This window comes from Galeopterus variegatus, unplaced genomic scaffold (assembly GCF_000696425.1).
Source record: "Galeopterus variegatus unplaced genomic scaffold, G_variegatus-3.0.2 Scaffold4502, whole genome shotgun sequence".
Lineage (NCBI taxonomy): Eukaryota > Metazoa > Chordata > Mammalia > Dermoptera > Cynocephalidae > Galeopterus > Galeopterus variegatus.
In genome coordinates, this window is record NW_007730613.1 from 168,860 (window position 1) to 187,139 (window position 18,280).

The following is an 18,280-nucleotide window of genomic DNA, read 5'->3' on the forward strand; positions in this document are numbered from 1 at the left end:
CCTCAGCACTCATCAGAGAATTCACACGGGAGACGTCCTATGCATGTAATGAATGTGGAAAAGCCTTTCAGGTAAAGTCAAATGACCACAGGCGTCAGAGAATTCACACAGGTGAGAAATCATGTGAAGATAATGAATGTGGGAGATCTTTCTGTGATAAGTCGGCCCTTAATAGACATAAGGAATTTACACGGGGGAAGGACTCTGAATGTAATGAATGTGGAAAACCCTCTCATGAGAAGTCACTCCTTAGCAGGCATCACAGAATTCACACAGGTGAGAAACCGCATGAATGTAAAGGATGTGGGAAAACTTTCCACATTAAATCTCCATATTCGTCAGAGAACTCACATCGGTGAAAAACCATATGAATGTGAAGAATGTAGGAAATCTTTCTGCCAGAAGTCAGACCTCAGTAGGCATGAAAGAATTCACACGGGAAAAGCCCCCATGAATGTAACAAATGTGGAAAAACCTTTCTCCTTGGGAGCAGGAGGATGGCAGAAGGCCGCCGTGATTAAAGACAGACGTAAGTGATGGGAGAGAGCAGAGATCTCCACACCTTTATTCCAAAGCCCTCCGTTTGTACTTCACAAGAGTGAGAAATAGTTACGCTGTTAAAAAAAAAAATAAGAAATAAGAATTTTTTTGTTGTTTTATTTTGGTTTTGTTTATTTGTTTTTTGGCAGTTGGCCTGTACAGGGCTCAAACCCCAGACCTTGGTGTTATCAGCACCACACTCTAACCAACTGAGCTAGCCGGTCAGCCTTTTTTACTAATTTTTAAAGAAATTATTCACTTTGGTCAACATACAGTTACTCTATCAACATCCTGTAAAAGTGTCTAAGTGCTTCCTCTCTAATTCTGTATGTATCTCCTCACAGTCTGGTAACTAGTTGATAGACTGGCCTCTGTGCACAGACAATGCCTTGATTAGCTGTTACTGCAACATGGTGGGTAGGAGAGATGGGAGAATTCCTGTAGTGGTGTTTGGAGTAGTGAGGTGGGATGGGACTAAGGGCACAGGTGGAGGGGTTGACTTAGTCCAGGAATGTGGATTTTTCATGTATACTAATAAGCAACAAGGCTGAGCATCTGGGTGCAAATGCTGTTGGGTGGGTGGGAGTGGAAGGAAATTGTGGGCAGATTCTCCTATGTGTTTCCATATCCTTGATGAAAGTAAGAAACAAGATTATTTGAAACTTTGGATGGGATAAAGTAAAAAGTCACCTAAAAGAGTGGGAGAGTGAGTAGATATGTTTGATTTTAAAAAAAAAAGAAACATGGAAATGTACAGTAGTAACCTAATACTGGTTTGCTTCTTTTTAATGAAGAATATGCTAGTTATCCTAATTTGATCATCACAGTACACACAGATATTGATATTCCACTCTGTATCCCACAACTATGTGTAACCAATTACATTTCAATAAAACAAAATTTCCCAATAAGGGAGAATAATTTATAATATGATGCCCTTACATTCAAAGTTAAGAAAATATATATCATTTTCCATTTTACTGTTTAATTTTTCTTTCTTTCCCAATGAGATTCTAAATCTCAAACACAAAAGAAATATTATTTTTTTCATTCTAAAGATCTTACACTTACTCAGCTGATAGGAAATATTCATAAAGTGGTATCAAATGTGAATATTTCTGAATTAATGTTTGCTATAAATTATTTACAGTTTGTTCTTCTGTTGATCTTTATGCTGCTTTTATAATTATTGTGATATTCTGATTAGACATGCATCGTATAACTTCGTATAATGTATGCTATACGAAGTTATTACGTTAGTTTTACTACATGGTGAATGATATCAGATAACCCCCTTTTTCATACTCTGATCTCTCTAATTATTAAAAAAAAAAACAAAAAAAAAAAACAGCAAGGCCTATTTGAATTGTTTCTGGAGGATGCCCACAAACTGCACCTGTACATAGTACATTCTATTCTGAGATATGTTTTTGTCCACTTCTAATATGGCTTTCTCATATTGAATGATTTATTCTAATGAAGGGCACAAAGCATTTTTACTGCTAATAAGATTGGTTTTAGGATTCATTCATTGAGCAAAGATTTATCAAGGGCCTGCTCTGTCGGGCAGGAAAAATATTGGAGGTTTTGTGGTTAGAGAGGGCAGATTGCAATTTAAAATATGGTAGTTAGGATATACCTTATATAAAGTTACCAAATGAGCTGTCTTAAAGGAGGCTGAAGGAGTTAACTGTGAGGATATCTGGGGTAAGCAAGTTCCAGACCAAGGGAGCAGCTGAGCTTCTAAGTCTGGAGTATGCCTGGAGTGTTCAAGGAAGAACAGGGAAGACATTGTATGTAGAGTAGAGTGAAGAGAGAGAGACTTGAAGGAAGTAACTGGAAGAATATTATGTAGGGCCTTGCAGGCCATTGTGAGACTTTGTATTTCCTCAAAGTAAAATAATTAAAGGATTTGAGCAGTCACCACCTGATTTGATTTAGTTTAAAAACTAAGTTTAAAAAGAGTTATTCTGGCAGCTGTGTTGAGGGGAAACTGGGAGGGGCAAGAGTGGAAACACAGGACATCTACTTAGGGAGCCACTGCAGTGATAGAGGTGAGAGGAGCTGGTGGCTCAAGCCAGAGCAGTAGCAGTCAGGATGATTAAAGGTCAATTTTTGATATATTGTAGAAGGAACTAGAACATTTATTAATGTATTAGATGTGGAATCTTCAAGGAGGAGGAAGAGACAAGATGACTGTAGATTTTTGGCTGAACAACTTAGATCAACTCAGGAGAAGCAGGGTTTTTTTAAATTATACATACATTTGGGGTATAACACTGATTTTCAATAACTGTGTAGAGTGTGTGGTGGTTAGATCAGTATAGTTAGTTTATTCATCATTACAATACTCAATGATTCTTTGTGTCTATTGACCAATTCCTCATTAACCCCCGAAAGATCCTGGCTCCTCTCACTTATGTTTTGGCTGTCCTTGGCAACATGAAAATTTATAGTTTGGTTACCAGGTTCTTACTGTTTTGTGTAATTTGACATGTCATATTTTCTTTCTCTGCTTCTCATGTTTATAAATGCATCATTGTCTTCAGCTGAATAAGTACTGAAACATAACTCCCCCTCATCAAAGTATAAAAGAGCTTAGAGATTCCATAAAGATTTTGTTTCTGTTATATATGATATGTTAGTTGGTTAGCAATATGATTGTCTTTACTTACAGTTTTATTAACAAGCATTTTTAATGAAGAAATGTGACATACTCTGAGTAAAATCTCACATAATTTATTTAAATTTTAGAACAGCTAAATTATGCTAGAAGTCTTTATTTTTCAAAACTTCTGAAAAAAGGAGTTTTTATTTTTCAGCATAAGTTGAAATAGAGACGGATATGAATTGATACCATGAAACTCCTTGAACTGAGTGATAAGTAGGATATGCATGACAAAGATACATATATATTTCCTTTTTATTTAACATGATGTCTTTCTTCATTATTGTCCTTGGCTTACTATATGTCCTTTTTTTTTTTTTTTCTTACAGAAAATGAACAAACCCTTTTTTGAAGTTTTAAAACATATTCCCACATGTCCTTTTTTTTTTTTCTTACAGAAAATGAACAAACCCTTTTTTGAAGTTTTAAAACATATTCCCATCATTAGTTTCATGTTAGTTAGTCTAGTTGAGAATAAAATGTCATTTCTGCCCTCCAGACCTCAGTGTCCCCTCTAGGGTAGATGTTTTTATAGATCATTATCCGTAGAATTGCTTAAAACTCCTATTTCATACTTCTGATGAAAAGTGTTAGTGGAACATCAGTGGTTTTTCAGATCCTGGAAGAGAATGGAACAGTTTTAGAAGTAAAGGGCAGAAATACTGTTGTACTGACGTGCTTTAAAATGTAATGAATTTGACTAGGCCAAGAAACGGAGGCAAGTACTGTGTGGGCCGCAGGATGAAATTTCGATCATGTAATACTGATTCATGTCCAAAAGGCAAGCAAGACTTTCGAGAGAAGCAGTGCTCTGATTTTGATGGTAAACATTTCAACATCAATGGCCTTTCCCCTAATGTGAGGTGGCTTCCAAAGTACAGTGGGAGTAAGTAATGATAGCATTTCTTTGTTGTAAAAATTTTTTGAGACATAGAAACATGCAGCTTTATTATTGTACACCAAAACTTTGAATTTTATTATTATTTTTTTTTACAGTTGCCATAAAAGATCGTTGTAAACTCTATTGTCGGGTTGCTGGAACCACTAAGTTCTACCAGTTGAAGGACAGGGTTGAGGATGGTACTCCTTGTGGAACTGAAACTAATGACATCTGTGTTCAAGGCCTGTGTCGGGTAAGTAAACTCTCTAAGTTTCAATTATATTTACAGTGACTTTAATTATAATATTTTTCTTTTATTTCTCTAACCAAATATTATTTATGTTACTTCAGAACATGTTCTTATGAATTCCAATAAAATGACCTTTGATATCATGCTATCTATAAGTTAGATTTGTTTCTAGGCAGTTCTCTGTCATCCACAGTGACCCACAGAGCATTAAGATAAATTTGCTGATTTTTTTGTGTGTGTGGTACTCAGAATCAAGATGGCAATGAGGTCAGCTTTCTAAAAAGGTAAAAATAATAGGATACAAGGGTTGTAAAGTGCTTTGCTGCTTTAGATGTGACTGTCTGTGGTGACTTTTCCCGTCTGTGTTAAATCCATTGATTCCTCCCTCCCTCTCTCCAGCCCTCTGTCTTGTACTTCTTATGTACATTCAACAGACATTGATTGAGTAGCTACTAGATGTCAGATATTGTTCCAGTCATCATGATGAAAGGATGGAACAGAGAACCTACTTCCAAGATAGTCACAGGTTGCTGGGGGAGATAGGCAGGTAAACACTGAGAATGTAGCACTGTGGGGTCTTCTGCAAGGTGGCAGGGATGTTGAGCAAGAAGTGTCTTATTTTATGGGGAGGTAAGTATAGGATTCAAAGAATCCCTCATGGAGGTTGTGAGGCTTGTGCTAAATATTGAAGATAAGTAGAAAGGTAAAGGAGCAGGGCTGGAGTTAGGCACTGGTGGATGGTTGTTATGTGCATTCTTTTTCTGAACTTCTTGGAGGGAGATCTGATTTGAAGTTGAGAGAGAGATGTGATTTGATTTGCATAATAACATCTTCAGAAAGTACTGGGTTAGAAAATTGGAGGTAGGTGGGCTATTTAGCAGAATTCTAGGTGAGAGCAGAAGAGACTGAAATAAAGCACAAACATTGCAGATGATCTTGAGAACGGATGGTGAGTTTCAGAACTAGCATAATGAATGCTGTCTAAAGAATATAAGTGTAATCTTTTGAACTTTTCTTTGGTTAAGGTAGAGCTTAATAAGACCAATTTTATCTCCCTGTAACCAAATATCCATTACCAGTTACCTATGTGTTAAAGGTCTTCCACCTAAAGAGCTAATGAGATGTTCAGAGACACATCAGAAATAGCTTTAATACTAGAAAAAGTTTACTTCAAGGCGTGAAAAACTTGTGTTTTATCTAAATTGATAGTATAAAGTCATGTGAAATGAAAAAATATGAAAATTATCTGAACGTATAGATCAATACTACTTTCAGAAAATATATGGTTACAATTTTTATTTTTAAATTATTTGACTTCTGTATGAAAGAATTCACGATGCTTATGAAATTTTCTTTTCTGATCACTAGAGGAGTGTTCCAAATAACTGAAAGTTATCATATCATATGCAGGGGACAGCTTCTGCATGAAGAACAGCTGCACTTGTTTTTTAAAACCCCTAGAACAAACCATTTACTTTCATACTTATTTATTTATTCATTCATTCATTAATTTTTCATTTATTCTTTTAATAAACACTTTATCTTTCTGGGTGTTAGTGTTGGAGAAAATAAAAGGTTTTTTTTTTCTTCAAATATTTATTTAAAGCTGAGTTTATTTCCAGAGTTCTAAGATCATGAGTTAAAAAATACATATATATCATTTGAAAGACATCTTTTTGGAGTATTCTAATGTGTTATTTACATAATCATACTTTTGTCTCTTCGAATTACATTTCTTTAAAGAGTAGTTTTCAAATTATAGTGGGTATAGAAATCACTGTCAGTATTACAATGAAGATTCATAGGGTCTCTTATCTCCAAGGATTTTAATTCAGAAAATCTGGGAATCTGCCTTTTTAAATACCACCCTGTGGATGGTCCTTTGAAAAACACTGCTTATAGACCATGTAAACAGATACATGAAAATATTGATGAACAAGATTAGTAGATATTCTGAAAAAATCTGTGCCCAGTCTCTTGTTAATTGAAAGAATATTTTTGAAATGAACTTTGTAAACTTTAAGGCATCATGCTTATGATTAATAATTTTTATAGTAATGATTGTAATAATTGTGTTTTGAAGCAAGCTGGCTGTGATCACGTGTTAAACTCCAAAGTCAGAAGAGACAAATGTGGAGTGTGTGGTGGGGATAACTCTACATGCAAGACATTGGCAGGTGTCTTCAATAGTGCTCATTATGGTAAGCTGTGTATTGGTTTTTAGCTTTCCCTTTTATTTGATACAATAATGGAGTATGTAATGAAGATATAATAGTAATGGTTTATTATTGTTTTATCTACTCTATACCCTTAGTCCAAAATGATTGTTAAAGAAAAATTTTCTAAATTTTTAAAAATTAAAGCTTATGGGCCGGCCCCGTGGCGCACTCGGGAGAGTGCAGTGCTGGGAACGCAGCGACGCTCCCGCCGCGGATTCAGATCCTATATAGGGATGGCTGGTGCGCTCACTGGCTGAGCGCTGTACAGGCAACACCACACCAAGGGTTGTGATCCACTTACCAGTCACGAAAAAGACAAAAAAAAAAAATTAAATCTTATACCAGATGCATCCTTGAATTAATGAATTCACCTGCCCAAGGCAAATCTGACTTAAAAATATATTAGGTGCACTTATTCGAGTAAACCCAGTGCTATTTGACTGTGAGGTGTGAATAATTCCCCAATTAATGAAGTGCTTTTACTGATGTCCTGTAATCTAAAATGTATCTATTTATGATTTTTTTTCTAAGGTACTTGCTTTCAACTATTTTTATTATTTAAACTTTTTATTTTGGTATGATCTGGCCTATCTTTCTGTTTCTTATTAACAGTATGTTGAAAATGTTGATGGAAGGGGCCGGCCCAGTGGCGCACTGCTACAGTGCGCTGCTTGGGAAGTGTGGTGTCGCTCCCGCCGAGGGTTTGGATCCCACATACAGACCGGTTCCCGCTCACTGGCTGAGCAAGGTGTGGGAGCAACACCGAGGGTTGCGATCCCGTTGCCGGTCCCGGTCCAGTACGGGCGCGACACTGAGGGTTGTGATCCGTTGCCGGACATGAAAAAAGACAAAAAGGAAAAAAAAAATGTTGATGGAAGGGGCCGGCCCAGTGGCGCACTGCTACAGTGCGCCGCTTGGGAAGTGTGGTGTCGCTCCCGCCGAGGGTTTGGATCCCACATACAGACCGGTTCCCGCTCACTGGCTGAGCAAGGTGTGGGAGCAACACCGAGGGTTGCAATCCCGTTGCCGGTCCCCGGTCCGGTACGGGGGCAACACTGAGGGTTGCGATCCGTTGCCGGACACGGAAAAAGACAAAAGACAAAAAAAAAAAAAAAAAGCTGTTGTGTTCAAGAAAGACAGAAAAAGAGCTGTGGTTTCATATTTTTAGGTATCAATAAATTTTGTCCCAGTATATTGTCCTTTAGCTATTTATAGAGAATAGACTTAATTTATGTTATTTATTTTTAGAAATCGGTTTTCAAGTTTAGAGAATTTCATTTAGGCACAAACAAGAAAAGAATGTTTCCCAAACCTTTTTCTTCTATCTATCTGAGAATATTTTAATGTTGACATCTGTAATTTACCAAGCTGGAGTAGATGGTAGTGTAGAGCTGACATTGAGAAAGTGTTTGCTTCACATTAATAAGATGTGAAATATTTCCCAAATAATTCATGCTTATAACTGGGAATCTGAGTCTGTAATGAACAGCTTGTCTCAGGAATTACATCTGGCATTAAAAAAGTCAAATGTAAAGGGGAAAACTGCTTAATGGGTATAGGGTTTCCTTCTGAGATGGTGAAAAAATTTCGGACCTAGATAGAGGTGGTGGTTGCACAACATTGTGAATGTACTAAATGTCATTAAATTGTTCACTTAATAATGGTTATTTTTACGTTAGGTCAATTTCATCTCAATAAAAAATATTTAAAAAATTCTCTCCCCTCCCAAATCAAATGTAAATATTTTAATTTATTATTATTTTATACTTTGTAGAAATTATTTTTCTTTTGCTAAAAGTATTACCTAGGTGCACATACATAGATGTGTGCTACTATATTGTAGATAAATAATTTGAGGTCTCAGGTTCCAAGTGTAGATATATATCTTCCTGGGAATGAACCACAGGTTCTGCCTGAATTTAAAAATTAGAAATGTTCACCAATAAAGTAGTAGTATAGTTTGTGAAAGAAATACAAGTGGAAATATTAAAGTCTAATTTTAAGTGAGGAAAACAAACGTGAAGTCACTAAAAGGGATTTTTAAAAACGTTTATGTTTATGAACTTTGGTAACTAAAAGTAATGAAATCTGAAGAATTTTTCTCAGTCACTAAAGTTTTGTTTATTTCTCTTAGATTTAATGTAATCAATAATTCCTAAAATAAGCCTATCCACTTTTGATAAAGTACAGATTCTTAGGATAATGGAATTTCTATTTCATAGGAGAAATATTTAACTTTATGTTTTTGTCATTGATTCAATATAATATATAAAGACAGTTATACTAGTCCACATATGCACAGAAACGCCAATTTATTTTGCAATGATCCAAGATTGCTTTGTTAGAGGGGTGTTGTATTTATTATGAAATTTAGCCATAGGTAACTTGTGTACTTTGTGAGGTTTCCTGGAATGCCAAATTTATTTTGCAATGATCCAAGATTGCTTTGTTAGAGGGGTGTTGCATTTATTATGAAATTTAGCCATAGGTAACTTGTGTACTTTGTGAGGTTTCCTGGAATGCCAAACAAATGTTTTCCAAAGAGGTTATTGTTCCACCGAATGGTATACCATAAGTAAAGCAAGCAAAAAGCATTTGGTTAATATGGGGGTTTTATTAGTATTAAATTTTAAATAGTACACATCCTCTTGAAAATTAAAAATAAATAGCAGAGTCAGTTACATGCAATTTATGTACTTTTGCAAACATTTCCCAGATTTGATCCTGATTAAAAGCCTGTGAGGAAGAAATTTTTATTATCTCTGTTTTACAGGTTAGGAAACTGAGCAAGAGGTTCGTCAAAGATCACAGATCAGTTAACTGGAACAACTTGAACTTAAACCCGTTATTTTAACACCACGTTGGTCTTTTTACTACCACACTACTGTGGACACCATGTAATTTTGTATTTAAAAGGAACAAATTATGAATACACACTATATTATTGTTTTATGTATATATAAGTATAGTATAGAGATAAATATACACACATATACATATATGATACCTTATATTAATGGCTGTCACTGGGAAAGAGAACAGGAAGGGAGCATGAACGAAGAGGGAGATAGGAATATTATTCTGAAAAGAAGATATTCACATATGCATCAACAGTGATGGAGTATCTCTGTGAGACTGATCCAGCTGTTTGTATAGTGAATAGTACAGTCATTGCATGGCCTTTTAGAATATTGACCCTAGAGTTTTAAAGCTTTGTACCTTTTTTCCAAGATAAGCATGAATGAAATGTTGCAGCAGTCTGGCTCCTCTTTCTTTCCGCACCATCGATGACCATGATTGACTTAACTGATCTGTCTGCTGTGACTATGACTTCTTTCTGCTTTTCCACTTCCTGTATGTCCCTTCTGAAATTCCATGTTTCATGGAAGAAGATAACATTCTCAGATTAAAAAATATAGGGTGAATCAATTTTAATATCTTTGGCTGATGTGCTGAAATTTTCTTACTTATAGGTTAGATCCTACATTACAGTAAAATAAAGTTTATTTCCTTAATATTGATTTACACTTACATTTTTTAATTTCAAAAATGGATTTGATTTTAAAAAGTTTAAAGAGTATTTTCTATACTGCTAGCAGGTTTTACTATTTAATGAGTGATATTTTATTCTTTTACAGCATTGTCTGACACTCAAGGGACTTTTCTTTTGAATGGAAATTTTGTTGTAAGTATGTCAAAAAGAGAAATCAACATAAAAGGAGCTATTTTTGAATACAGTGGATCAAACAACTCAGTTGAAAGAATTAATAGTACCAATCGACTAGAAGAAGACATTTTTTTGCAGGTAAATTCTCAGTAGTCATTAATAAGACTTAGCTTTAATCATATTGCTAAACTGTACTGGTTAAGTACTTAGCATATATTATTAAATATAAATGTGATGTCTTAAGAATATATCTTTTATGAATTAATTGTATGTTCCTTTGTATCTTTATTGAGGTGTTGTGTGTGGGTAATTTATACAACCCTGATGTACATTATTCCTTCAATGTCCCTGTGGAAGAAAGGAATGACTTGTTCACATGGGATCCATATGGACCATGGCAAGACTGTACCAGAATGTGTCAAGGTACACTGGTTTTAAACAGGATGCAAAAGTCTGTGCGTGCTGGTATCTTTGGGTACTTTTGAGTCCGGCTGCCTGTGGAAACCACCCCACTGTCCACACACAGATATACAAAGGTTGCCCATCTTTTTTCCTTCCTAAATTTCTCCTCACCCACTCTTTCTGGTTCTTATACTTAACAGCCCCATTTAACTCTACCCTTTTCAGCATTCTCCATTACTGCTCCTTTCCTTTCACGTTCTTACCCTCTTTTTCATAGTCACAGAAAGTTTCTCTGACTTGTATCCTGCATCCCAGTGAAATATTTGCCCTTTTCTCCACTTGTCCCCACACACTCTTTCTTAGCAACCTGTCTCTCTCTTTTAGTGTTGAGATATCATGCTTTCATTCTTTTATTTCCCTTTTCTGCCCACGAGAAAATATATTAGTACTGATTGCTGGATAACTGAAAAGAGCAGAGTGGGAAATGGAGAAGCAGGGAAATTTACAGTAGGGAAAGAAAACAGAAAGACTGGAGCCTGTGTAATCTGTAATTTGAGAGACTTAATTGTGCAATGCTGTGTTTGTTCAATGCAGTAAACATTTCCTGAGGGATGACTTTGTTTCAGATTTATTAATGAGACCCTAATTCTGCATTCAAGTTTTAAAGTCTAGTGGATGAAACAGAAGCATAAGTAGATTTCTTAATTTAAAATGGTGAGTGCAGCTCTACAGAGATGCACAGAGCAGACCCCAGAAAAGATGGGAAAAGGAGGGAGCAGTTTGTGGGGAGATTGAAGCTGAAGATATAGAGAAGTTTGTGTAGATTGGGAAAGTTGCTCTCATGGAGAATAGAGAAAAGGTTTGGGAATTAGGGAAGCAGTGGGTCAGAGGAGCAGCAGCTGAAAACAGTGTAGAGGTGAGCTCATGAGAGAAGGTGTGTGGCCAGAGGCAGTGACAACAGATGATGAGATGATGAGGGACAATCCAACAATCTGAGCCGACAAGGTGCCAGAGCAGCTGTGTTGTTGCACTCAAGAGACACAGTGTTGGTCCTGTGGTGTTGGGACAGCGCTGCTCAGAAGGTTGAATGGGGACAGGCATTCCTGTTACTGTTCGGCAGTGTCTGGGCGAAGGGATATGGTAGGAGACTATGTAAGGTTGACTGGGATAAATGCTAGAGGCAGAAAAGCAAACACAGAAGAAGGAAGAATCCATTTTGATGGAAAGGCCCTGAATGCCCTTTACCGAAGAGAATTGGAGTTCTGGGGGTTGGGATCAGCATTCCAGCACTGAGTGTGCAAGCTGGTCTGTGGCTGTGGATATGCGGAGGACAAATCCAAGTAACAAGAGAACGAAGGAATATTCTATCACGTGGTGAACACACCAAGAAAAGAATAGCAAGATTCAAAATGAAAGGTTGGACAAAACATGGTGAGAGATGGTTTGGAAGTTCAAACCGGGAGAGGTGTCTTAAGCAATCACGTGCAGGCGAAAAGAAACAATTGGTTCTTTTGCCACCCAGTATACTATGATTATATTTTTGTGTGTGTGTAACTTTTTGGTGTCTCTAAACTTAAATTCACTTAGTTTTATTTCTTTACTTGTTTTTCATCGTAGTGAAAATTATCAGTCCCCAAACGTTTTTTCCAGAACTATAAATTTTGTCTTCATATTTTCAAGCACATTATTTAATTTATCAGTTTCAATTTTTCTTTACTTTATCTTTTGCTACTGTGGCCCTCTTTTCTCTTGCTCTAATTTGTTGGTGTTGCTCTTTAGGCTTGGTAGGTGACTTTCATTTTGAGATTTCCCTTCATTATTATCCTGGGAGTTTTCTTCTTATTGGATGTCACTGGGGAGAAGTCCCAACGTCATTGTCAGCTTATCTATTTTCTTGGGTTAAACAGTCCCCCGAGAGAGGAATTCTCCCATTCTTCGGAATTGGATTCCTTGTTTTCTATATCCCATGAATCCCTTTGTTTGATTTACTTCCCTCATTGGATGGAACATATTTCTCAGTACTTTACTGAGAAAGAAAGGTAGTTTTTAAAAGTTTTCTCATATCTGAAAATGGCATTATTCTATTCTTACACTTGAGTGATTGGTAATTTAGATGGTATGAATTCTAAAGTAGATTATTTTCCTTTAGAATTTTGAAAGCCTTATTTTTTGACTTGTTTTCCAATTTCCTTGCTTGTATGTGGCATTTTCTATTATGGAAGTTTTATGGGTCCTCTTTAATGGTGTGAAATGTCAGGACAATGTGCCTTGATGTGGTGGGTGTTTTGTGTTTTGTTTTGGGGTTTTTTTTGTTGTTGTTCTATCTATTTTCCTGGGTAATTAGGATATCATTCCAAATTGGAAACATAGATTCTTTGTCTTGAGAAATTTCATTGCATTTTTTTTGATAATTCACATAAATTTTTCTCTTCTACTTTCTGAAACTTGTATTATTTGAATGTTTGACCTCCTAAATTGATCGCTTATTCTCTAATTTCTTCTCTTAATTTTATTGTTTTCTTAATGTTTTTTCTCATAACATCTTGCTTTTGTTTCATGGATGCAGTATCTTCTATTATGTCTCTGAGGGTACTAATCACAGTGCTTAAGTTTTCTTCTGCTTTCTGACTTACGTCTGTTTCACCTTAGCTCAATTTTGTTTTTATTTTCGCCCCTTTTGTTTTAGAGGCTTTCCTAAAATATCTGCTGATCCTTTGTCATTTGTTCATATTTAAGAAGTACTAAAGTGCCAATTGAAAGTCCTGGGTATGTCAGAGAAGTCAAACTAGAGGCTTCATTATAGAGTAATTGAGTCATTAAGTAGCCCTTTCAGATGTCACTGGGGAGAAGTCCCAATGTCATTGTCAGCTTATCTATTTTCTTGGGTTAAACAGTCCCCCGAGAGAGGAATTCTCCCATTATGATGGTCACATAGAGGATAGAGAACAATAGAAGTTGGCTTGGAACTAGTGGGAAGTAGAGAGCCCAGTGGGCTGGGATCTCATAATTCAGTATGAAGACTTTTACTTGGTCACCCTATTTCAGTATGGTGCATCCCTGACTTCCCCACAGTGTCTTGTGCCCTCAAGTTCACCTTCTCTAGAGTTATGCTGTCCAACATGGTAGCCCCTAGCTACATGTGGCTAGTCCATTGGAATGTGCTATCAGTGTGAAGTACACTCTGGGTTTTGAAGACTTAGTATGAAAAAGAATGTAAAATATATTGTTAATAATTTTAATTTTTATGTCATGTTGACGTTATATTTTGGATATTTGGAGTTAAGGATAAATGTTATTAAAATTAATTTCACCTGTATCTTTTTACTTTTTACTGAGACTATGAGAAAATGTAAAATTATGTAAGTGGCTGACATTCTCTTTTTGTTGGACAGCGCTGCTCTCAGCTAGAAGGGTAGTGGTCCATCCATTTTTCAGAGATACTTTTCGTTGAGTTCTCCATTTTTTCAGGTCTGTCCCTCACACATTCACCTCTTCAGAGGACCCTGGTGTTTTCAGTTCCTGGGCTTTTCCTGGATTCTGTGGCATGAATGGTTTGCTTCTCCTTCACTTTCGTCTTCATGGGCTTAAGTTTCATCTTCCTTGGCTCTCTTAAATACTTATTTCCATCCACTTTCACATTCAGAATTTCCTTTTCTTGCCTACTGTGTTTCCTTTCTTTTTATTTTTGTTCTTTTAGTTTTATGCCTTTTCACAGTGCTTTACCATTATTTCGAAGGGTATTTAGTAGGAGCAGAGGTAAACATATGTGTTCATATTTAGTTAACTGGAAGTACGAAGTTGAACTTTGATGAAACGGAAATTTGATCGTATCACTGACTGCTTAAACTCTTTACTGTCTTCTCATTGCAGAAAGTGTGAAGTTCAGACCACTGTGGCGGTCATGACCACTTCTCTTAGTTTGCTTTTGCTGTGATTATGCCGCATGCAAACAAATGCCAATCTCAGTGGCTTAGAACAACAAAGGTTTATTTCTTGCTCATACCATGGTTTTGCTGCTAATTGGCTATGGCTCTACTCCAACTTAGTGGCTTCATCCATGTCATTTTTAAAAATTTATAAACTTTATTTTTTAGAGCAATTTTAGGTTTATTGAAAAATTGAGCAGAAAGTACAGAAAGTTCACATATTCCCCCCCTTTCCCACCTCCCCTCAATTCCTCAGCTTATTCCTCTTTTATTAACATCTTGCATCAGTGTGGCACATTTGTACAATTGATGAGCCAATTTTGATGTGTTATTATGGACTAAAGTCCATAGTTTACACTAGGGTTCACTCTTGTGTTGTAAATTCTTTGGGTTTTGACAAAGTGTGATGACATATATCCATCATTACAGTATCCCAGTACTTTTCCTGTGCAGTTTCTCTTCATCCCACCCTCCCTCCCTCACAACCCTTGACAACTACTGATCTTTTTATTGTCTGTCCATGCCTTTTCCATTCATGATTCCAGGCTGAAGATCAGCCCTATCTGGGAAATGCTGTTCTGGAGGTAGAGGAAAAGGGAAAGAGAGCTGGTTAGAACTGGAGTGGGTTACATTCCCTCGCAGTCAGTGGCATAAGCATGATGTCAATGGACAGGGAAGTAGCAAGTAGTGATGTGCAATTCTCTTAGGGTGGAAAGGTAAGCAAATAATGGAAACAATGACGTACCGGACCATGTAGCATCAGTGCTGACCTAGCCACTCAATTCTCCACTGATAACCACTCTATCCAGCTTTAATGAAATTTCTTTCTACACCGTACCTGTCTTTCTTATGTCTCTTCATTAAGCAAACTCCTTAACTGCTCAGGATACACCTTATTATACAAAGTCATTCTTGACTAGACTAATACTAACATACTCTGTATGTTGTGTTGGATATTTTTGCTTGCTTAGCTGAATCCTTTAAGCTGTTAGCAGAATTAAATAATTATGAAACATCTACTTATATGAATATTGCTTTTATTTTAAATTTTCATTTGACTTTAACCAAGGTCTTCATAGAAGAAAAATGACCTGCATACGTAAGAGTGATCATATGGTAGTATCTGATCAAAGATGTGACCATTTGCCACTTCCATTGTTTGTGACTGAAAGGTGCAATACAGACTGTGAACTAAGGTAAAAGAGATATAATGTATAATGTAACCAGATTAAAACTAATGAGTGAGCTAAGATGAAAACATCTGGCATGGTGCCTGACACAGAGTGGACCTGTAATTAAAACCCATTGCCTGACCCTGCCATTATAAAATTTCAGGCTCACTAATTTATGATGAAACTCAGTAATTGGTTTGAATTTTAATTCATACTGTTTGCTGAATGCCAGTATATAGACCTCAACATTTTGTGTAGGAAATGGAGGCAATTTTGTCTATAAAATAAATACAGGTAAATTCTAATCTGAAAATCAATAACTTAAACATCTGAAATAATAAATTTTTTAGCATGATTCTATAATTCCCATTGAATTAATGAATCAATAAATTTCTAAAGTTAGAGTATTGGAGAATAAATAGATTTTCATGCTCTATTGTCAGTTATTTTATCCTAGATCATGTCAGGGAAGTTTGCACTTCTAACCCAAATTTCTTGTCATTTGGGTTTTTTGTGTGTGTATGATTGGTCTTGGAGTGAAGCCAAGGACAATAATCCCATCTTTCAAATCTTTTTTGCATTGTAGCAGGTGACGTTTAATTTTCAGGGATAGCCAGAACCTCTTTCATTCAGCAAAGATGAGAATTTCTATACATTTATGATGTGTCTGAAGACATATAGTAAAAGCCTAGTGGTGGAGCTGCCTGTATAAGTTGCATCCACTGCCATTGCAGTGGAGTGAAGCACAGTGAAATCCTTGAGATGCTATTGGGGATGGAAATGAACTTTGTGCAATCTGTGCTTTGTTTTACTGGTGCACTCACATTGTCTGTTAGGTTGCTAGACAATTGAGATAATTTGGCTAAAACTAGCATTTTTTACTGATGGAAAAAACGTTTTCCCTGAAAACATGTCTAAATACAAATTACATGAATTAATTAGAAAGTGTGATATGCTTTACAAAACTAATTTATCAACTCTTAAAGGCATTACCTTTATTGATGTAGTCAGATTCCCAGACATTTCCTCCTCATATTAAAGTACTTTGGAGGGCTTCATTAGGGGAGACTACCTGTTTGGGAGTCAGATATATTCAGTTATAGTCTTAAATCTGCCAATAACTAATTGGGTAATCTTGGTCTAAACCAGTTGTCTTCCAAGGTTTTTGGGGAAGCTTGGGGTTCCTTGAACATAGCAGTCACCAAACGCCATGGTAAGGTCGATAAGTATAGTGCTGGCTCCCTGTCTCCAGCTTTAACCAGACTGGCTCCATTTTTATGGTGGCTTGTCCATCAAGTCTTAGAATTTTTAAAATTGCATCGTATACATGAGTTTCTCTGAATACATTTTTCAGTTGTGTTAATTAACAAATTGCATCATATACATGAGTTTCTCTGAATACATTTTTCAGTTGTGTTAATTAGCATGCTTCCTAAGTGTAATAACATCTTTTTTCCTAGGTGGCATATCATTGGCAAAAGTGAATGTTCATCACATTGTGGTCAAGGATATAGGACCTTGGATATCCACTGTATGAAGTATTCCATTCATAAAGGACACACTGTTCCAGTAGACGACCACTACTGTGGTGACCAACTTAAACCTACTACCCGAGAACCATGTCATGGTGACTGTGTCTTAACAAGATGGCATTATTCAGAGTGGTCCCAGGTACAATAAAAGTGATTGCTTAATAAAAAATATGTTTTCTAATAAAATATTTGTGTTACTCTACAGTATATATTGTTAAAAATGCGATTTTTTTCCATTATTCACATTTTTTCTTTTTCTAAATCAGTGTTCAAAGAGTTGTGGAGGAGGGGAAAAGTCTCGAGAATCATATTGTATAAATAACTTTGGCCACCGTGTTGCTGACAGAGAATGCCAAGAGCTTTCCCAAGTGACGATAGAGATCTGCAATGAATTTTCCTGTCCCACTTGGGCTACTAGTGAGTGGAGTGAGGTAACATTAAATACATGAGGATTAGAACTGTTATAATATGGTGTTAGGAAAGCTTTGCAACCAGAGACTTTATAAAATTCAAACATATTTTAATTTATTTTCTCATTTTGTAGATAACTATTATCAAGGTGATCAAAAATTTACAAATGGTTTGTCCTTAAACTTTACGGTATCTGGCTAGCAATAACATTAACTGATGGTTAATTTGTAACCATACTCATAAGAAAGTACCAGTGTCCACAGCAGCCTGTGATATACAGTCGGCTCTAGGCATCTGCAGATTTTACCTCCATAGGTTCAACTAACCACAGATTGTAAATATTCTAAAAATAAATAAGTAAATAAATAAATAATGACAATATAACAATAAAAAATAATGCAAATCAAAAATAATACAGTATAACAACTATTTACATAGCATTTACATTGTATGAGGTATTGTAAGTAATCTTGAGATGATTTAAAGAATATGGAGGATGTGTATAGATTATATGCAAATACTTTGTCACTTTTATATCAGGGACCAATTTTTATTTATACCAGTATTCATCAATTCTGGTATTCGGGGGGGGGGGGCCCGGGAACAAACCCCC

At 36.1% G+C, this 18,280-nt stretch overlaps 1 protein-coding gene across 1 annotated transcript in view; it reads left to right on the top strand.

The window, feature by feature from the left end:
• LOC103603208 (A disintegrin and metalloproteinase with thrombospondin motifs 20-like) overlaps nt 1–17,687 on the top strand; it is a gene marked incomplete at its 3' end in the record, with an annotated part of 102,853 nt that extends 85,166 nt beyond the window's left edge. The window contains exons 15-20 of the mRNA XM_008587706.1: nt 6,422–6,539; nt 10,175–10,362; nt 10,518–10,647; nt 15,622–15,748; nt 17,185–17,395; nt 17,523–17,687. Of these exons, the coding sequence (XP_008585928.1) occupies nt 6,422–6,539; nt 10,175–10,362; nt 10,518–10,647; nt 15,622–15,748; nt 17,185–17,395; nt 17,523–17,687 (939 nt within the window). The remainder of the gene's footprint in view (nt 1–6,421; nt 6,540–10,174; nt 10,363–10,517; nt 10,648–15,621; nt 15,749–17,184; nt 17,396–17,522) is intronic.
• Nucleotides 17,688–18,280: the final 593 nt, after the last annotated feature.